At 40.6% G+C, this 22,966-nt stretch overlaps 1 protein-coding gene across 5 annotated transcripts in view; it reads right to left on the bottom strand.

Annotated features, from left to right (window-relative positions):
- Window positions 1-22,966, bottom strand: part of LOC122986741 (RNA-binding motif, single-stranded-interacting protein 3-like) — a 192,029-nt gene that overhangs the window by 145,467 nt on the left and 23,596 nt on the right. For 2 of the 5 annotated variants that reach the window (XM_044358069.1, XM_044358067.1), the window contains 2 exons: window positions 15,931-16,015; window positions 8,734-8,872 (listed from right to left, as the gene is read on the bottom strand). The exons of 1 other annotated variant lie outside the window; for it this stretch is intronic. In XM_044358069.1, coding sequence (XP_044214004.1) covers window positions 8,734-8,812 — 79 coding nt within the window. In that variant the 5' untranslated portion in view covers window positions 8,813-8,872; window positions 15,931-16,015. Of the gene's footprint in view, window positions 1-8,733; window positions 8,873-15,930; window positions 16,016-22,966 lie in introns of those variants that run through there. 2 more of the 5 variants (XM_044358068.1, XM_044358071.1) reach the window with 2 other exon arrangements.

Raw genomic sequence — 22,966 nt, 5'->3', positions numbered from 1 at the left:
AGTTTTACTCTAGATGCCAGCTTAATTTGATATCCAAAATAACTACTCTCCATTATTTTCTGCCACATACACCTTAACCACACAATTTTCTACACTTTAATGTCATTGCCTGAACTTGGATGCACCGTATTGAAGGAAATTGAAGAAAATAGCTACATATGTATTATGTCCTTTACTCCAGAAAAAAACACGAGATATGCGCTGTTTGTATTATTAGTATTGTATGATAGTATAGTATTTGGGTCGCTGTGTCTCGACTGTGCCACTATGCTGTAGAATGTTCGGCCGATGTGCACTGGACTTAAACAAATCCATAAAATACATTAGATGAAATCTTTAGAGGTTCATTCACATCCAAATCTTCACTTCTTTACCCTTGAAAATGTACTCCACCAAGAAAACTGGTCTCCATAGATTATAAACTGGAAGGCTGTGAAGATATGTAGGAGTGGTTGCTTTGGATCATACACAGCTCTACATTCGTACAGGAAATTTACTCTCTTACTTCTGGCCTGTTATACACAGACTCTATGTATTGCTTTGCTGTTGAGATGGGTAAAATTAAGGACTGTTGTATTTTTGTACATTTCAGTAATTTACATGGCAATTCAAGTCTTACCATAGTTACACCGAAATAATCCTTTCTAAAAAAAAATAAGGCAACTGTCAAAGTCTACATTCACTGTGCTGAAAGTTTCTTCATTAGTGCACCTTTTATTCCAGAGCTCAGAATTTTCTAAACCACGGCGCTGTCACTCAGCACCTAAATCACTTCCCTCTCCTTTGGATATCTGCCCTGCCCTGAAAACTGAGGTCAATAAAACTAAATCAGCTTAAGTTTGTTCAGTGTAAGACTACTATTATAACTCAACAGCATGTAACATTCTCACTTTCTCCCCTCAGAGTTTCCAGAGCCCAAGAAACGCAGAAGAGCCACACCGCAGTCGCTCGGCACTCGGTCAGCCGAGTCCTGTGAAAACCGTTCTGTTTGCCTCTATCAGGCTGCCAGACTATTAGCGCTGCAGCCCCACTCTGCTTTGTTCCCCCTGCCAAAGCAAGTTACACGGCACGCCTCGAAGTCAGTGTTTTCACAGCTAGACATACATTACTGTGTGACATCAAGCCCAAGGGCTTATAGATCTGTGGGATTTTATGACAGGAGCCTTTATGGCTTTTGCAGGAATGTATGACAGCAGCCTGCCTGCCTCAATCCATGGCAGGGATAACTATAGTATACTACATTGTAGAACAGACTAGTGCAGCCATATGAGGGGCCTGCGGCATGAAGTGTTTCCATAGCTACAGTGGGCCAGGGGGATTGTTTACTGTCCGAGAATGAGAGATTAAGAGAATGAGTGATTTTCTATGTATATGCTGAGTGATCATTTCTGCACCCATGCTGTATTTGTGTGTGTGTCCCAGCTCTTAATAAGTAAGAGTGCCCAAGAGCATAACCACCACCACCCCCCCCACCCCCATTTACTTGTTCCATACACACAAATAAATATGCACTTGCTGTGACACACATGCAAGACCTACACACACACACCCACGCAGTATGCTTCGCCAAGTCAGTGTAATCAGGGCAGCGTAATGTGTTTACCTCTCTGAGGTACGAGAGTTTGATTAAGGAGCAGCCATCTGGCAGAGAGGAGAGGAGAGAGGAGAGGAGAGGAGACAGGAGGAGAGGAGAGGAGAGGAGAGAAAAGGAGGACAGTGATCTGTACTTTAATAAATGAAATCAAACCTTTCATTGTGACCATTATGACTACACAGACAGGATTGCACTACAATCAATCAGCAGAATTGCGGCTCAACCTCTAGGACAAACTACGCCAGACATAAAACCGACCATTAACAACCACAACACCTGCCCCATATCACCATCACACAGACATAAACCATTGGTGACTAAAAGCAACAGCTAGCTGACGTTACTATATTAGAGCCAAATGTCATCCTTTGATGCGTCTTCTTTTTTCAATCTGCTCTTAATTACCCAGTGGGGCAATCATTCAAGGCCTTAATATTAATTAGTAATGATGGATATTAAAGGTTGAAGATACAGTCATTTGTGTAGCGTTCTGCTGAAATTTCAGCATTCTTTTTGCTATTGCTGTTACTACACCTCTAATCGCACATGCTGAATATTCAGTGGAACAAAGCCAAAACAATGAAAATATAGTGTACAATGTAAAATTACAATGAATGGGTGTAAGCGCTAAAAAAGATAGCATTATCTTGCAGGATATAACCTTCCTCTCCTCTCCCTGTGGTACCTGACAGGCCTGTAGCTAAGCTCACCCTCAGCCATTACTTCTACTATAGCCTTCCTGCTCCATTAAACTCAACAAGCTTAACTCAATGGCCTTCATTCCTCACAGCGACGGCTTCCGCTTCATACCCTGGTGGCTTTTAACAGGAGAGGGGCAATTTGAGTGGGGGGACAGCATCTCCCTTGTTAACACAAAATATGTCATGCATTGCCCTTGTTAACTTTAAAAGAAAAATCTGTGAAAACAATATTTTACCTTCTCTGCTGTCCCTGTTGCTGAATATAAAGATATTGCTCACTGGGGGCCAAGGCAAGGACCTAACAACTGCAGTAAAAAGGAGCCATTAAGTTATACTGTCCTTGTCCTGCTGTGGCGTTTAATCGTGCTCTTTTAATATGCAACAAGGAGACGACATTCCACTCACGGTCCGATATTGTGCGGGCCTCCACGCTGAGTCAGCGATTATTGATTAGGGGAGGAAGGGTTTTGGAAAATAATCTGTTTTATGGCAGTCCCCCTGAGTCTTATTGTCCAAAGGCCCAATCCTTAAATCGAATATTTGACAAACAGGAAGGCCTGTCAAAGTCCTACAGAAGGAAAAAAAACATTTAGCGGTTAAGTTATTGGTGACTGTTAAGGTTAGGGATGCATTGATCCGACTTTTTCAGCCCTGATACCAATACCTGGGCTTTGGGTATCGGCCAATACCAAGTACTGATCCAATACCAGTGTTTAATTAATAAGCTGTATACCTCACTGTGTGGAAGACACTGGGATCATTCTTTTATGTGTAAGGCAACATCAGATTTGACTTTGCTTTCCTAATTTTGCTTTCCTAACTTAATGTAACAAAATGTAACATAAATATGTTTATTTGTTTAAAAATATATAATATAATCATAAATTCATGAGTGAGTGATACAAGTCATTTGTTTGCAGGAGGAATGGAGTGTGTTCAAGACAGCAAATATACAGCTGATTCGTATTGCTAACATTTAGCTGCAATGACTCAACAACACTGGTCTTGGACTGAAATCCAGATATATGACATTATCTCGATTGCTATTATATGCATAGGCTATTATTTAATGTCACTGTGCACAGTACACACACACAACGTTACTGTTTTGAAGAGGACAGGATACACTCACTCAACAGAGCATTTGTGTGTGAGTATGTGTGTGTGCGTGTGTGTCACTGCTAATCTGTTTAATATAAAAAAAATGTAAATATGGGATTTTCTGAATTGAGTCAAGTGAATCTACTGAGAGGTGGTGTTGACTGACCGCAGCAGTTTCTCCGTCAGAAACACAGAAACCTGAACAAATCCAACTTTCTAAAGGCAACTGGCAGTAATGCCAAGACCTTATATTTTTTTACCGGAAGACTCAGCAGTACCGAAGTGACGGTGACGCGACCAAGACAGGAAAGTAATCCCAGAGGAGAAAGAACCCAAAGTGAGCCTAAGGAGCAGAGCTAATGCTAACTGCCAGCCATTGCTAAATAATCAAACGGAAACCTGACTTTTTTTAGTCGCTTGTTTTGATATAACCACCACGGTTATAAAGTGGATAGACGGAGGATTTTGTTAAGTTCAAGGTTGTATTGGAATTACTTAGGGGAGGTGTTTTGCTGTTACATTTTAGGCCACACCTGACTGATTTTCTCTTAGCAAAGTTAGCCACAATAGCCAGTCTTACTGAGGCTACACTGGTTCCTCAGGACTGTTGCTATTTACTAAATATAGTGTCCAAAACAACTTCACATAATAAGGTAGCATACATTTTGTACGGTCTATTAAGCCTTGTGCTTCACAGTGCTGAAACAACAGCAGCAGTGACGGGGCCCGCCGGTGTGTCTTCCTTTCTAGAAAATAGACTGGCCAGTATCGGACCAGATATCTGATATAAGTATCAGACCGGCGCATCCCTAGTTAAGTTGTCAGACTCGAAAATATTTTCAAAAACAAATACAGTGAAATGTTTTATATTAAAAAAAAAGAGATCAGAGTACATTTTTGTGTTGAGGGCAGACAGGTATAACGGAGAGAGTCTTTAGCTGAGTCTCTCTCAAGTAAGAATGTGAGGTGAAATTTGGAGAATGTGTATCTAGGACACATAATAAATATTTCATGCCATATTATGAATAGGTTCTTTGTTTAATTAGACTCGGAGAGTTGTCCCCTTCAGCCACTTCTGTCACGTAAGCATGAGAAAATATGATCCTTTCCACTTTAATTATAAAAGTTCTTCAGGCTAATATGCTATGTTGTAATTAATCTATCAACTTTTATACAAGTATAAACTATAAAAACAGTCAGAAAGGGAGGTACTTATTTGACTGATATCAATTTTTACTCATTTTCTGTTCTTTTCAACTTTTCATAAACATATTTGACAGGGAATTTACACTGCAAGATCATTCACATTTTTACACTTTGTAATAGCTGATGATAAGAACAATCTCATTAAATCACTCTGTAAACTGCAACAGTTGAACTGCATGTATGGATTTGGCAGCAAAGCAACTAGATCACATTTTGAATTTTATTAAAAGAAAAAAAAAAACTTTTCAATATTAGCCTTTAACTTCCCAACTATGTGTATTTTAGGTAATCTGAAAAATCATATTTACCTCAGTTGACTGTAATCAAATTAGCGCACCAATCTCTTCTTTTCAAGTTAATTCAATCTGGCTAAGGTCTGGCAACTCATTACATTTGCTGGTCCATACTGTAAGCACACACATACATTTATACCGCATATTTTAAGTTGTTTTTCATTTTTCATTTAGCCATTTCAATTTTCATCTTTACAGTTTAGTTTGATCTAACGCGTATGTTTTGTTAAATTAGGTAAAAATGCTGTACTTCATCTGCCACAATTAATTGCAAATAACCTGACTCCACGCCTTCTGCAGCGCTCTGCACTGGAACCTTCTTGACCTGGCTGCAATTATCTCAGAAAAACTTTCACTCTGATGTTGTTGTGAAATGGAGCTTTTGAAACTCTGTAAGAGCCATTCTTTTGCTCTGTTTCTGTCTTTCTTTGTCTGAGATCTCACTGTGAAATCCTGTAGAGCTGCAGTGTAACACACCAGGGAGGAAATACTGGACACAGCCCGAATGTCTTTCATCTTCGCAGACTGGGAACAGCTTCCTGTTTTTCAATGGACACACTAATTAGCATGAATACAAACATGCACTTAGTCCAGACAAAGATGTGCACAGACGCACACTGGCACACAAGCACACCCACACACATAAACGCATGCATTTGCACTCTCATTTATGAAAACATAAACAATCACAGCATAGTGAAAATGCAGTGAAAACACAGCATAACTCATTTTCCACACGGCAGGTCTTTTGTGCACTTTACACCGCACCAGCAGAGAAGGAGCAAGAGGAGGAGTGTGCCCACACTTTCAGCATAGTTTTTACGTAATATTTTCTTTTCTTTGAAGTGGCACAGCTAAATGAGTTTTCAAATCTCCGTAGGTTTCAATACCACAGAGAAATACGACCACAGTTGATAGGCACCACTTACATTCAATTATCTTTGTTCCACACACAGAACACACACACACACACACACACTCACATGCATACATACAGACACATCAGTTATTTCTGTGCAGAAGAAAATTGTGACACTCATTACCAGCCAATTCTGCACACTGAGGTACTGCTTCAGAGCCCTCAATCTACAATTATGTAGCTATAGTGCACTGCTGTACTTCACATACATCAAGTAAAAAGATACATTGAAATCCAGTGGGGGTGTAGACATGATGATGGAAATGAAATGCTTCATTAAGCAACAGCTATGGCTTTTGTTTTGTCAGATGTATGATGGATTCACAAGTTACTTTATATGTGGAGACTTGTCCAAAACCTGAAGGTACCCAGCGCACAGCGGTGCTTTTTTGGTTTAATGTGCAGACTTGTATTGCCTCAGTATAAAATGTCTTGCACACAATTTCGCACTGTAACTGGCATGAAGAATATTAAATCACCATGGAAAAAATATGCACGTGGCTGGTAGATTTGCTTCACTTACCAGCCAGAACAACAATGATAATCTATTGAGTGGCTGGTAAAATTGGAACATTTACTAGCCATTTGGCTGGTAGAAAAAAAAGTTAATTTTGCACCCTGACAACGACTAATAGCTTAAGCTTTTTAAAGTTTAACATATTATTTTTTTGTTTAGACAACCAGTTGAAGGACTATACAGATTTGATAATGATGCAGTTTCAGCCATACATGAATCAGACAGTGGTCTGGATAGCTCTTGGGCCCTAATAAGGGACACAATTTGTAAAACACAACATGATTATAATTATTCATGATAAACTTGCACTCAAAATTAAGGTTGATTTATGAAATGCCCTAATTGTAGCTCACTGAGGCTCAGGAGTGTATTTTTTAAGGACAGCTGTTGTACAGCTTTTTGTTGTTTGTTTGTACTGTTGCATATCATTTGGACATTGACAAGGTTTTAAAATTCACCTTTTATTCATATCTCGAGCTGCACTACCTCTGAAGTAATTTCATGACTATTTTTGGAACTCAAAAGAATATAGTCTACCTCAGCTTTCTGGAGGAGAATGGAATACAAGCTTACTCTTTTAGTGTTATGTTACGCTCGGTGGTGTTTTGATTGATTAGTCAATAATGACAAAATTGCTATCTGTGGGTGAAATATTCCTTTAACATTACCACCCCATTTACACTTAACACAGAATGGAGATGGATCATCTGATTCAACCCCCAATCCCCCATCAGTCTTTTCCATCTAGAAGATGAGCATCACCAACTGGACATGTCTCACCACAGATGTTAAATTGAATTTAGTTCACAGCACCTCTAGAAGTTTCAGCCCTCCACACCAACCCCCACCGCATCACTCCACCCACATTCACGTGGCTCTTGGCACAGATTAAGAACTCGACTGTAGTTCTTGGATTCTGGACAGTGCTTCATCACATCTGTGCTGCTCCACCTCCTGTGGCAGCTCAGTGGGGGAACACATCGATAAATCTTACCGTCACATAGCAGGGAAATTAAGTTGGCAGAAAGATGGACGAGACAGCAGTAAAGACGTTAAGAACAAACAATACGACCAGTAATGGTCTAAATGATTGCACATGCTGGAGGAGGCATCAACACTCTGTATTCTAAATCCATCTCTCATGCATTTACTACCACCGTATCCCTCACTCCCTTCACATAGCTCCCATTCTTTTGTGCCACCAGTATGCCTGTTCAAATTCAGCCTGTTCTGCAACAACTTCCACGAAAATAATTCAAATCCAAATGTGGTAATTGAGTCAGTAAGTGCAATTATCATCTCAGATGTGAGGAATGACTCATCTTGAGTCTTTGCGATGCATCTGCGCTCTTAGCTGGATTGCCGGTTAATGTCAGCCCACTGACTCATTCTGCACTCTTCCCACTCAGAAGAAAAAAGACACACAAGTTAACTGCTGTATCTATTTCCCCCCCTAAAATAAAAACTCTCATTGGAAAGCCTGTACATGATGATCCACTGAAACTTACCAGCAAAGTTCCTATAGTGCAAGACCACGTAACTTACTGAATCAGATGTGAGAGTTGCAGTTTTATGACTCTGTGTTCGTGTATGCAGTGGCACAGGGAACATAGATGTAATCTGTGTGTGTGTGTGTGTCGACTCAAGACAGAGAGGTGGTTGTAAAGTGCTGAAAGCCTGCAGGAAACCTCTGAGGCAACCACTTTGCAAAAGTGAGACCAGACCTTGATACCATTTCGCTCACTCATCCGTTGGACTACGTGTGTGTGTGTCACACAGAGAAAGAGAGAGAGACACACACTGAATGTGCATACGCGCTGATGAACAGTGAGTGATCTGATCAATAGTTTGCAATTTCGGATTTGTTAACTACAGCCATTCACAGCGAGCCTTGTTTCACATGTTTGTTACAGTACTTCACAGGACTAATATAACCAAGAGTGTTCAAGCTTGTATTTAGATTACAGACCAGTGTGTGTGCTCCACAGTGTTCATTTTTTACTGATTAAGCTTTTTATTTCTTTTTCTTCTCCCAACTAACTCAGGTGGTTCAGGCAAAGACAAATAAAAGACATGATAAATTGGAAGGGGGAAAAAAAATGAGAAAAAAAAGAGTGTGGGAGGGAATATGATGGACCCACAGCAAGAAATAGAGGACGGTTATGAAAGAGATGAAAGATAATATATGAGAGAGAAGGCAGGAAGTGAAAGATAGAGAAAGAAAGTGGTGTGTTGGGTGTGATGGATGGAGCAGAAAAGGAGGAGGAGAGGAGGGAGGTATGCGCGTTCTCCACCAACTACCTCTGTCAGACACTCAGCTGTGCTGCAGGAGTAGGCGGCTGGTGAGAGGTGTGTGTATGTATTCTACGTAGCATATGTGTGTGTGTGTGTGCCGCATGTACCATGAGTCTGGGGACCGGTGGGGGGTTGACAGATTATCTGTCGAGAAGCAGGCTGGAGGGTTCTCTCTCTCTTGCTCATCCTCTCCTCATTTTCCTCAGTCACTCACTCCGCTATGCGCCGCTCAAGGTCACTGCAACACTGCGAAAGTTTGGAAGGTACATGATACCAGGAACTGAAGGGTGAGTCAGCACTTTTCTACTCCTCTGCTTGTCTCCAGCAGCCAGACTGGCACAAGAGTGAGTGTGAATCACATAGTCCAATACATCTCACTTTTTACGTCACTGCTGAAGGAATCACTGGAAACTCTGTTGATAAAATGTGAAATACGTTGTTGTATCACAACTTAACAGATGTTTGGGATTTTCCGGTATTTCATAATCCCGCTATTCTATTGTGTTTCATAATGCTGTGTTTCTAATTCAAGAAGGATTTCTGCTTTCAATGAAATTAAATCTGTACTTTTCCATTCAATATTATAATTTTATTACCCTCATTTACAGTAAGTGCTTACTCATGATTTGAGTCTGACTCTGCATTCCTTTCTAGCTTGTGAAGCTGTGATATTTAGAAAAAAAGGACAATAGAAAACTAAACTTTACAAGCCCAAAATAGATCATTTGTAGTGTGCTTGCTTGGAGTTGTAGGATGGATAAGGAGGAAAGGAGGAAAAGACAAACGTTCACAAAGCCAATTGTAAATATGTGGGTGATGCAACTAGCAATACTACGCTTTAAACTTGAAACTTCACTTCCTCTCCCATTACTCTTCACTTCCTTCCCGTTGTGTCCACCCAGAGGAGATACTGGGCTACAGCCTTGAACTGATCTCAGGCCTTTTTCAAGACCCCTTCATGTCAACTTGGCAGGAAAACAGAGAGAATACAACAGCAGAGACACAATGTCAGCCCCAATAACAGCAGAGAACAAAGAGAAGTGGGAAATGTACGATGTTTAAACCTCAATAAATCATTCTAAAATCAGTTGTGGTATTGTTACACAATGTCCTTAAACATATTCAATCTTAGTATCTCAGTGGCGTTAAACAAAATGAAGATCACGTTACCCATAAGCCTTTCATATTCAATTGCAAGGTAATGCTATTTCCTTTCACACCTTGATATTGCTTATTTTACCATCAGCCACTGCAGCAAACTCTTCACTTTGAAAGCAGCATGCACTGGAAGCACTGCAACTTTCTCCTTTTTTGTGCCATAAACTAAACATGACAGCATGCTAGAGGATATTATTACAAGTTCATAAAGTAATGAACAAACCCAGAGACATGAAAATCATAAGACCAGGCACACTTACAACAAACATCTCATATCTCAAACCTCAGGCAGGGACAATTCTCAGCTGTTGCATTTGTGGAATTTGGCTTTGGACAATTATCAGTTAGTCATGATAGGTAATAAAATATTCATTGATGCTAATGTTTCTTTTGGCGTTCAGCCTTTACTTCAAAACAACTGTGGAAAGACTTTTTTTTGTTCCAACAGAGAGAGTAGAGTTTCTTTTTTTTTGTTTTGAACACATGTACGCTTTTGCTGGGAAAAAAAAATACATACTGCCAAAGTCAACATCTTAGATATTATCACCAATAAACAATAGGTATTACTTGTGTATTGGTTGTAAATCTTTAAATTATGTGTACATTTGTGACTAATAAGGGACACTTATTCCAATGAATTGCTAATGAGAACCTGAAACAAGGTCATAATAATTAATTCTCAGAAACAACAATTATTACTTTCAATGACACATTCCCATTACTCCCTTTCTCCTTTACTTCTCCTTAATTTTCATATTTCTTCCTGTCTCTCTCTCACATACACACTTTCTCTGCCTCTCTCTGTCTCACTGCCTCTCTCTCTCTCTGTCACTCTCTCTATGTACTCCAGCCAGCCACTGTGGGTTTTCTGGGATTCCTGTGGCTGAGTCATCATGCGCTCCGTATCGTCCATAATATCTTCCCAAAAGTCTCCCTAGAGTTGGACACATAACTGGCTTAGCATGAAAGGAGTTTGTGCATTTCGTTGTGTGTGTTTGAGTGTGTGTGTGTGAGAGAGAGAGAGAGAGAGAAAGAGAGAGAGGGGGGGGGGGACAGAGAGAGCAAGAGAGAGACCTCCTTTGCATCTAGCCCTGACTGAATCAGGGAACAGCCAAAATAGCATCAAATGACCCTCATCCCAACCCTCCCCTAACCCCCCAGACCAGCTTCCCAGCCGGAAAGCCAAGTCCGCTCTCACGTGTTACGACTCCGTCCAAATTTCTTTTCTATTCCAACTTATCTGTAATCCATCTATCTATTCAGTACAGCTTCAGCTAAAGCTGGTATTCTCTGCACCAGCCGCCCAATGTGGTCTCGAAAAGAGAAAAAAATTTAACATAACTCTGCTTCCACAAAACCTCAATTCGTAGACCCTAAACCATCTCCAGAGTCAAGCTTTGTTTCATTCACCACATCACAGAAATGCAAGCCTTATTCCTTAGCCATCCTCCCCACCTAATTCATAATCTGCCTTACACCAAACCCCAAACTATAAAAACATTGATTTAGCATTAAAGTAATTCATTGTATTGGGTATTTTAAGTGATTAAATAAAAGTGTATTCAGTGTTCCATGTACCGTATTGCCAGGGCCACAAATACCTACTACAGCTACAAGACTTTTTTGTTTTTTTTTCTTTTTTGGTTTTGTTGAAGCAGTGCATTTTGTTGTAGTTTTAACAACACTCCTTGTCCCAGTCTTAACCCCAGTTTCCCAGCCTCTGACCGCACCCTTCCCATATCCATCCGTTCTCACCCTCAATTCCCTCAGTCCTCCACTCACCCAATCCCAAACTCTCAACTCATGTCCTCCTAAATTCCTAGCTTCTTCAGTAAATTTCCAAACCACACACCCTCACCCCTGCCTCACCCCACCCCTTGTTCCCAACTCAGTATCCCCCGCCCCAGCCAACTTCTCCGTCACCCCACCCCAGAACTTACATTCAGGGTTAGGGTTCTTAATCCCAGTCTATCTGTAGTCATTCATTCTCAGCCAAGAGCACAGATGTTTCAGCGGGCCGCTCTCACTCTATCACAGTTTGGGTTACGACGGCCAGAATTTTGACAGGGTTGTTTCTTTATAAGACAGACAGAGGCTGCCAGACAAAAACAAATTTGAAACCGTACTTTTAATATTTGCTCAAAAATGTCTATATATAATCAACTATGTGAATAAATATATCAGGCTGATGTATAAGGTGCTGAAATGATGTGAAATTTGAGTATTTTATAGTGCTGAGGGCTATTACTTTTACCCTGACCAAGCAAACTTTCTATTCCCTAACCACACATTTAGCCAGACAGCCTGCCAAAAAGCCAAGCAGCTAGCCTTTACTAGTCAGCAAGGAGCCCAGCAAGTGAGAATATTAGCCAGGAAAAAAATGGTGACATGCTATAGCCGGCCTGTCTGTGATCCAGCCTGCCACCCACACTGCCAGTAAGCTAAACAGCCAGCCGGTCGAAAAGGCCAGACACTCATTAAAACAACAGGTTTTCCTCTTCATTTTTCCATAGAACCTGTCGCTGCATTCTTTTCTCTGTGAGGTGGCTCTTGACTCATGGAGAGGTCGGGTTATAGGAAGTTAGTCATAATAACGCCAGCAGACAGGCGACTTCAGTTGGCTTCCTAACCGTAGCCCAGTCTCAGCACAGCTGCAGGCCTCTTACTTTACTGAAGCTGCACTTTGTAATCCTCCACTCAAGAGAGTTAACTACAGGCTCCTTAAAGAGAATGTAGTTCTATCTGAGAGCTTACTTATTTTCTTGAAAGCCCCATCAGCAACTGAGAGAACTATCATCCTCACCAGTGATCTATTATCGGATTAACAAATGGAAATGGCAGATTCAATCGATTTACAAATTATTTGTTTGAACTTTAAGGTCTAAAGAGGTCTTCCATTACAGAGCCAAGGATTTTAAATCTAAGCTATTGTTGCATTAATGGATTGTTTTCATAACCTACTGTAAATTCTGAAATAGGTGTGCAATTTTGGTTTAAGTCTAAGCATATCTCAACATGTAGACAGGCAGCCATGCTACGTGTTGAGATATACATGTTGAGGGTCAGCTGGCAAAGGTTTACAGTAAGACAGCAAGTAGGTCGTGAGGAAAGATCATTATGAAACGGTTACACCCATTTTTTGGGTGGATTTGGCCAATGTGTGGCCTTACCAAATGCAGTAAAGTATGTGAGGAAAAGATATACACCAAAATCATCTCTCATTACTCATCTCATACTTTGGCCCTTATTTTAACCGTGCAAGCGCAATGACAAGCACAGAGTGTTAGGCCTTGGGCACACAGACTACATGGGCATCTCCATGCTCACCTGCTATTTTGGTACATGTATGTGTAGCAGCGTGAAGTGCAAAAGGGCTGGGTGATTATTAAATACTCTCTCGGCCAGTCACATCACGGGTCTCATACTTCTGAAACACCTGTGCCAATCACAGTTAAATGTGATAACAACAACTCAACAAACGGAAAGCTTTTCTTCAAGGAAATGTCTGGATGGTTAAGAGCGCCACAGCAGGAAAACACATCACCACAAATCTGCAGCCAGACAGATGGTGTAAGTTTTTTTCATGAATTAAAAAAAGAATTCATTTAAAACATACCTGGTGAAACCATTTATATGATTGCATCAGATATTTCAGCCATAATTCCAATGAATCTCACTTAAATGGTCAGTAATTAATGTTATACAACAGGGTTTGCACCACAGTGCATTTCAAGAGTAAAACTTGAGCACTACTTTTGTTAAAAAGCCTTTGTAAGTTGATGACTAAACAGGAAGAATAGCAAAGTTTAATTGACCAGTCTGATGTGTGTGGGTTTATTCTGTAGCAGCCCGGTGTCGTTATCAGGTGATTTAATGAAGGTGAACACTGTGAACAGTAAGGCACTGCACTCTGGCACGGCATTTCTCTGATCGGAGGCTGCAGCTTTATCAAAATATCTCTCCTGCTGGCTTCAGATGATGCAGGGATTTAATGAATTGAAGGAGAGGATTTTCATACTGTATAAAACAGCTGTGGACAACATATACTACGAATATGGCTGATTCATACTAATATGAATCAGCCATATTCATTTATAGGATCAATGCACCACGTGTGCACTGCATGCCCTGCACTGGTCACCAAAACACCACACAGACAGGCAAATTGAGCTTCATAGTCAGAAAAATACCAAATAGTTGCAACGCTGCTTGCGCTGGTTGTTGCACCTCCATGAAAATGGGCCCTTGATGCGCAACTTGTTTTGTTGAAACAGGACATGAGTAAAGTTTATAACAGATTCATTATAGATTTCACCAATGCTGAAGTTGTTTTTTTTTTTGTTTTTTTAGAAATTATGGATTTACTGGCAAATTAATATTAATAATAATAATAATTTTAAAAAAAAACATTTATTAGATTTAGCTTGATATTTTGGATAATGTAACTACCAATGCACCTATCTACAGTATCAGAAACATGGGTATGGTTTGGGTGGCAGTCCCCTCATCACATATATGGGTAGGGTGAACAATGGGCTGAACTCCCAAAATGTATATGAATGCCAATACAGTACAAACTCACTGAGTGAAAGTCTGACAAAAGTTGACAATAGTCCATATAACAATTTTGACTATATAAAGAATTTGACATTATAGCAGAAAAATCCTGTTCTAATTTACGTCAACACAACAGATATACTACAAGTAAAAGAACAACATCTAAGCTGAAAGATTCTTAATCTGAAATATGAATTTTTTGCTTTTTCTGTCAGCAAGTTCTTGTTTTAAGACATATGCCAGTAGTCCTCCCACTAGCATAACCCTCTTAACAGCACAGAGAAAAAAAAAATTGATCTTGTGTTTTACCAAATAATACTCAACTCAACACTTGAGCTCTGTATCTAAGTGGTTGATAAATAAACCATGAATGTTGTCAAGTCCACTTATCAGGATGAGTTAAACAGCTGAAAAACATGATACAGGTCGTTGCACCAATCAGACCAAAGCAAGCCTTCATATTACAATGTTGCAATATTTCTTTGCAACCACCTAGACAAAAAAACTGGGGTGAAATTAGAAGCCAAAAATAATTCCGTACTAAGTTTAAAATAAAACTGAAGAGTTTTATAAATAACAACTTGCTGCTTTTAAATGAGAACTGACAGCAAAGAAGAGGAAAAGAGTAAGAGGCACAGAGAAAGAGGGAGAGACCTGCTGAGAAGAAAGATATGGAGCAAGTGTGAATGCGAGAGGGAGGAGAAGTGAGGAGAAATGAAATCAATAATGAACGGCTCCATAACAGGAACTTAATCAGAACAGCAGGTCCCTATATTGCTCCTGACTAGCGCACGCATCACCGCCGTCGATTCAATTTACTCCCCAAACCCTGAAAAAATAAATAAAACATGGAAAATAAATTGAGACGCTCATTCAAATTCATTAGAACTCGTCCCTGTGTGCCTACAGTACATAATATTCCCTTGAAGAAGAAGAAATAAAACGGAAAAAATGAAAATATGCCAACAACTCAGTGCTGGTTTCTGTGAGAATAAAGGCATAGTCATAACAGCCTCCTCAAATACCACTATCTTCTCTCTTTCACACACCTACACACACATATTACTGTACATGAATGCACATACTACATTCATACATTATAATGAATATATATGCATTCACACTTTAATACGTGAGAATATGTGCACATTAATTTGCAGACAAATATCTATGCTTCACACCCACATGTATATGCAAGGGCCTTTCCACCTGAAGACACACACACACTCCCCAGCCCTCTCATGCTATGACTAAGCCACTCAGAACAAATTCATCAGACTCATAAGAAACAGCAACAACAGAGGGCAAAAAATCAAATCAGTGAAAGGCAATGTTGCGTAAAAGTGCAAGCTGGGCTGGTGATGACGTGGGGAGCTAGACCGTGGGTGGTCGACCAGGCATGGGAGTTCTGTTCTGATGGCGGCACAGGAGTAATGTCTTAATAGTTGGACCTGCTCCCTCTACCAATAAGTTTCTTCCCCACCCATACTGTACTCTCTTTATTCCTTTCTCACCTCTTCTCTCACTCCGTCTTTCACAAACATCTTTCTATCTCTGTCTCTCACACTAATGCCATAACTCAATCTCACCTTTTCTTCTTCTTCCCTCCATCACTCCCTCGCTCCCAGTCTTCCAGACAGCTTCATAATGGCTGGCACCTCCTCAACACTGGCTCTAATTGAAAGATGAACGAGTTTATTTGGGCTTAATCCATCACCCTGTCACCTGAGGAGAGGAAGAAAGTCCTAGATGGAGGAAAGGAGGAAAGGAAGAGGGGTGGGAATGGGAGAAGAGGAGAGGAGAGGAGAGAGGAGAGGCAAGGAGAGGAGAGGTGAGGAGAGGCGAGGAAAGGAGAGGAGAGGAGACGAGAGGAGAGGAGAGGAAAGGAGAGAGTGCCCAATGGAGGGTAGCAATGAGGGCAGAGGATGAGAGGAGACATGAGCAAGGGAAGAACAAGATCACAGAGAGGCAGAAGGGCAAATAATGATGCAGCCAACACCCCATCTCTCAGGAGAGCATCTCCTCTGCCATTCTCTATTTCTCGTTTCTCTTACGTCTTATCATCAACATTACTGAATAACTGGCACATATAAATGCTATACACACAGACACAGACGACACCTTGGGAAAGACAAACTCATTAACTGTTAATTATGTAGATTTAAATAACACTAGTGCAGTGCCCGTTCAAAACATGCCTGTTCGGAAGGGGGTGATTGCTTATTATTTCTCAAGAACTGCATAGGTATGTATCAGTTGACAAATGTATCAATTAAAATGATGAGGAATTAATAAACTAAATGGTTTAAATCCGGACAGAAACTTCAGCAGTGATACTAAACTGAGGTTGAACCATAGAAGCAGTTTACAGTCTCCCACTGGATGATTCTGCTGCCAATCAAACATGTCCATGCTCCTATAGGCTAGTCTTACTGCCTCTGCTTCTGTTTTTTTCTCCTGTGTATGCTTGTTCTTCTCTCTCGGGCAGTTTAAGCAGGACAAAGGTATGCACCCTGCTCAGAGCCCAGAAGCCCTGCCCCTGCGCTGTGATGGTGTTTATATCAAATAATGCCCACTGCACACAGACACAGAGCTGAGTGGCTCGCTGTCCACTTGTTTATTCAAAGTTTATTAATATTAAACATATCATGTTTCCAAATTGCACCAAATTCAATATTGCACATCCTTGGGTCCCCACCAATACACCCGCCGAGTGTGAAGTCAATCAGATGAACTGTTCACAAGATATGCGAAGGACACACATACATACAGATAGACAGACACAGACAGACAGAGATTCCTTGCTTTTTAGTTAGATGAACTGCATTGCCCATTCAAAACATGCCTGAGACATCCTGCAGTACATTTTAAATGTACATGCCAAGTTTCATTCACAGTACAGGGTTCAGTAGTAGAGCTTAAGTCTCTTAAACTTTTTTAAGTCATCACTACAGATGTAATCCCACTTCCGACCACAGTGTGGGTTGCAATGGCAGAGTGGCACTGTCTGTATTCCTGCTTGTTGACTCCAAAGGCAGAAGAACCAAATCAACGTTATTTATGAGGTGTTTTTTATATCCAAACAACTTCACACTTCCTTGAGTCCCCAGCAATACATCCGCCAGGTATGAAGCAGATTGGATGAAGTTTTCAAGATATGCAAAGGAAAAACATACATACATACATACATACATACAGACAGAGATTCCCTGCTTTATATAGAGAGATGAACATTATAAACACAATATAAAAGTGAATAGGTTAAGAGTAAACTGTAAACAAAATCCACCACTGAGCAAATTGGTACAATGATTAACATAATCCACTGGGCCAATTTAACAAGCCATTTTGTGGATTACTTGAGTCAAACTGTGGTCTTGCGTTTAATGTGAGTGGCAACAACAGGGATATAACTCTGAACCTTGACAGTGCCAGGGCCATTACTTTACTACTTAGTTACAACGGATAACAAATTGCTCATTCATGCAGAGGCAACCACAGAATCTGCCTACTGTGCATACTTGCTGCATCACTACTATAGAAGCCATTGCAGGTATTCTTTTATAAATGCTGTAAGTCAGTACTGAACAGCCATATTGCAGCACTAAGTGTGCCCCTCAGATGACTGTAAATATTCTTTGCATGCCTTGCAGATAGTGTATTCATCCATTCTGGCATTTAAAGGGAAAATAAAATTCTAATTACTTAACAGGTTAACAACACAAATGATAAGAGTACAGCAAGTGGTCTAGCCACTCATTTGGTGCCAAGACTGCTCATGTTTTTCCAGAATATTTCAAAAGTGCTGTATATACTGCTGATTATCCAAGAAGGCAGGATCTTACTGTATGAGCCACATGGGTGTAGCAACATGTCCATGAGTTGTTGAAGCATGGTGGCTACCATGCCAAAAAAAAAAAAAAAAAGTAATGTAAAGCATTGGTACAACTCACACAAAATGGAAAATATTTCTTGTTCCTAATGCTTTCTTGCTGAGGCCCAGCACATGAACAAATCTAAAAAGTCACCATTTTCATTACTTTTGTTCTGACAAGCAGTTGGGATGGGTGTATACCTCTATCCCTGAGGGTGTATCTATGTAGTAGTGGTATGTACTCTCTGGCCTAGTGAGAAATGATCATCACAGAGAGCATAGTCAGGCTTGGATGGTATTGTAACCGTCAGTCTGAAATGATCTTTTTCATTCTCCATTTTCCACAGACCGACAGGTATTACATTACTTCATTGTAAGTTTAAGGAGACTGATCTGCCCAGGTGTACCTCATAAACAACATCCTTTATTTGTCATGTGACCATAAATGGCCCCTGACACCTGGTAGGTTATTTGGAGCTGAAAATAGGGGCAAATACAAGTACTTTATCTCCTGGTGAAAACTGTCTCCACAACCATCTTTGTTACACAGACACTGTTGATGTTCCTGTGCCTGGAGCCAATAGTCCTGTGCAATTTGACCTGGTGAATGGAGTTTTGCTCGCATGGCCAGAATGTACTGAATTTCATTTTTATTGGTGCTTGGACAGCCCTCGAAGCAAGCTGTGAGTAGATCGAACACACCCCTAGGTTTATGTCCATAAAACAGGTCGAAGGAGAAAATCTTGTGGAGGCCTGGAGTATTTCCTCCACACAAAATAACAGATGGCCCTGTCTTTAACCCAGTTGCAACTATTAGCAAGCATAGGCGCCTGAGCAATGGAGCAAGTGGAGCAAATGCATCCCCAGCATTCAATTAGGGGGAGCAAAATCATCATTTCATTACCCCACTTTTTGTCTTTTTAAAAATAAACTTACTGTCCCCACAGGTGACTATATTTCAGCAGCCTATATCAATGATCATTTTACTTATCAATGATTAATTTTCAGCAACTGACAAAAACAAGTAATAAAAAAATAACACATTTTTGGACCACCCTTTGAGTTGGTTCAGTCAAACCTATTGCTGATCGCTGGCCACAGCATGCTTTGGCTGTCAATCACAGTCTGTCAATCCACACAGGAGTCTGACTGTTTACAAAGATGAGAAACATGCCGTTTCACTTAACCGCGATCATTGACTGAAAATAGAACATTGGAAAAGATAGGCAGCCAAATTTTAAATTTGCTAAAAGTAGGATTGTACTGTCGCCGAAATGCTGAACTGATTTGCGAGTCAACATTAGCTAACTTTGCCAACCCGCCCCAAGCCCCCAGGAAGTGCACCAGGCTTTGAGGCCAATTTGACATTGTGGCCAAACCATAAAATAACTTCTGGGTGCGCCTTGGGCCCAAAAAGCATTTTTCCCAAACACAATCATGGGAAAAGGAGTGGCTGTAAAACTGTGAATGTATTTTTTTGAGTGTCCCAACCCCCCAAAAATGACTTGTTTCTTTCAGATAACATTTGTAAAGTCTAGAAGAGCTGCATGATTGAATTATTTTATGCCATTCAAGTTAGCGGAGGGCTTAACTGAAGTTATTTGGCTCAGCCAGCGGAAGTCTCCAGTGTGCATGCTCTATGGGCATATTGGGCCTATACAGTGCGTGCAGTATGCATTCATCTGGGTAATTTCTTTACAGCTGGAAGTGGCTTTTTTGGCTTCATGCACCACTGACAAACTTACACAGGAATGAATGGGGCTCCGCCTCTAACACTGTATCCAGCTCTCTTTATACATCTATAGCCCACCCATCTAACGTTAACTCGCTGATCGAACAGGATTCTGGCTGACTGCCTTACAGAAAATCTGCATCACCTAAGGTTGGATTCCTCCTTTGATGGTCTGTGGGACGGGTGCCTGTGTCTGGCCAAAAAACTTGACACCGACAAGCTCACCATGCCTAAACTACGACAGGCACCAAGGAGATTAGTTGCAGATGAAGATTGTGATGATCCTGACACATACAGCAATGCAAACAGCTCGACAGATCCAAGTATGGGAACCAAATGATTTCAGTGATTGGTGAAGACACTTGAGGAGAGGTTTCATAGCCTGGGCACCACAGTAAATGCCAGTCTGGAGAGTCTAATTGTGAGAACAATCAATAAGGAAAACTGCACTGAGGACCAAGAGGTTGTGCTCAAACACTATGCAGGTGACTGTGACCTACATCAGTTGAAACTTCAGCTGAGCATGTTGCCCACCCTGATTAATATCGACCCAAACACAAGCAATAAAATAAAAAATCTAGGGGATGCTGGCAGGCTTTTCAACGAGGTCAGGACACTACTGAAAATACTGTTGGTCTTGCCAAACTCATCAGCCTCAGCTGAGAGGAGCTTCTCAGCACTTAGGAGGCTGAAGACATATCTGAGAAGCACAATGTCACAAATGAGACTGAACAATCCTCTTGTCCTGCATACTCAACAGGATGAAACTGACCATTTGGATCATTACGCTATTGCTCAACAATTTGCTGCCAAGAATGCAAGGCACCAAACATGTTTGGAGAGATCAAGAAATAAATTGGAGGGAAATGATGGATGTGATTGTGCTGAACAAATGTTCAAACAAATGTTTATAATACAAAAATATTACCTTGTTTCCAGATATTATGTGAATTTAATTGTTCATACTTTCACACATTGTCTGACTGTTGCCATGATGTGTCTATGAATGCAGAAGCTGATGTTGACAAAGTTGTCTTTAGAGTCATTGATGATTTTTCTGGTCATAAATACATTCATGTTTGATATGGAAATAAAGTGATCATTATTATGATTATTCCCTCATTTTCTCATACAGGGTGAATGAGAGGCACAAGTTTACTCTAATAAGGTCTAGTCCTCGACTAAAATGGCCATTTTAAGTCTTGAGGAGCAAAAGTCACGCTCTGAGTTGTGCATTAAAATAGTCCTTTATCTGAGATAATGTAGGTTAAAATGATCTGCTTTTGAAGATATTATTATTCATTCCTGTATAACATTACAACTACACCAGCTGGTGGTACAATTGAGAATAGCTATAACTAGAACCTGTGTGTAAAATAAACAGGTGGGATTGGAATTAGATAGTTGTGAGGCCATTTCATTCATCCAAATTGTACTTTGTTGCAATTGTTAGACTTGAAGATGGGCTTGTGGGTATTGAGAATAGCAACTCAGGTTTAACATTGTTTAACCAGGTTTAATTATTCAAATCATATGGTGATGTGTTGTAAGGCTATTTCATTTATATACATTGTTTGTTCTTGTTTGACCTTGAAAATGGCCTAGTAGCCTGCAACCTACTAACATTTTAAGATACATAATGTTTTCATAAATATCATTTCAAATATGACGTGGCCATTCTTCTGATAATCATTTCCTGCCCTGATCCACCTAATTACATACTGTTCTTGATGCATTCTTGGTTTTCATAGCATCCTCAGTCTAACTAATCTAGACTAGTGCAGGTGGCTGTTTGTTGACATTATACAAAAGGTTAGGTGGTGTGGAAATTCAGGAAATTTGTTTTAAACCCAGGTTAGTAAGCACACCATTATGTGGATCATTGTTGTTTCGGTAGATATGGATGAGCTTCCTCTGTTTAAAGGTATCAATATGCTTCAGCTGAAGTGTTGTAAGCATCTGAAACCCCCTCCTGCCACACCTTTGCAACAACAGAATTAGGGTGGCTGCATTGAATCATTTCTGTAACTTACCAAAATCAACTTTGGCCAGGGATGCGGAGGAGAGAAAGTAAGCAGAAATTGAACCTCTCTCTCAAGTGTATGCACAACTGAGTGTAACCCTGCAAATGCCTACAAGTGTAAAATGCCATTATCCCCATATTTGAACAATTATCAAGTCTCGCCCCTCTCCTATTACAGCAGGCTTTTCATCCTGCCTTCTAACATGGCCATTTGGAACACTTATAAACACTTTTGCTTTAGACAAGCTCAGAAAACAGAAGTTCATTTCAAGCGGCAACTCTGCTTCCCCCATTTTATCTCAAAAATCCTGGACCAATGAGGTACGGGAGTGACGAGACAGGACCAGTAAGAGGCCAGTGTTAACAGGCCTTAACTAGGGTAGTGTGTGTCCACCTGCTGATGGGTAAATGAGCATATGTTTGTCCTCTTGCGCTATGACTGCAGCAAGGGTGGAGGGCTAGTGGCACTGGTCCCATTCAACTGATTTTATAGAGGCAGACACTGAGATTTTCCGGCACAAAAGGCTGGAAATCTGCAACTGCAATCACCATCTGCCTGTGTCACAGAGGGAGAGAGGAGCCAGCATCCTTACAGGGGGTCCCCTGAAACCAACGGCCATCCAGGACTGGCTGTTTCAGTCCACAAGGATGCCAGCTATGTATCTCTGGTGACACAGAAAGGAATCAAAGCACCCTCTCTCTCTCGCTGTCGAAATGCTGCAGCCAACACTTTTCAGTGTCTGAGGAACATCCTCTAGAGTCATCTTCTTCATTGTAGAGAAAATCAGAGCTTGGTGGAGATGTTTTATTTATTTTTTTTTTTTAGAAAGGCACTGAACGCTGTATACTCCTCAAAAGCCAAGTTTTCAGCCAGGACTTGTGCAATTACATATATTTGTTGATGCTGCTACCAGAGCTTGAGTTTGCTATCCCTCAGACAGCCGAGGTGCTGGGAAATTTTTGCTTCAGCAAAGGTTTTATAAATCTATTTAGCCT

The sequence above is a fragment of the Thunnus albacares genome, chromosome 8, assembly GCF_914725855.1.
Source record: "Thunnus albacares chromosome 8, fThuAlb1.1, whole genome shotgun sequence".
In the NCBI taxonomy this organism is placed as follows: domain Eukaryota; kingdom Metazoa; phylum Chordata; class Actinopteri; order Scombriformes; family Scombridae; genus Thunnus; species Thunnus albacares.
Note: the sequence above shows the minus strand (reverse complement) of the source record. Positions and strands in the feature narration are given on the sequence as shown.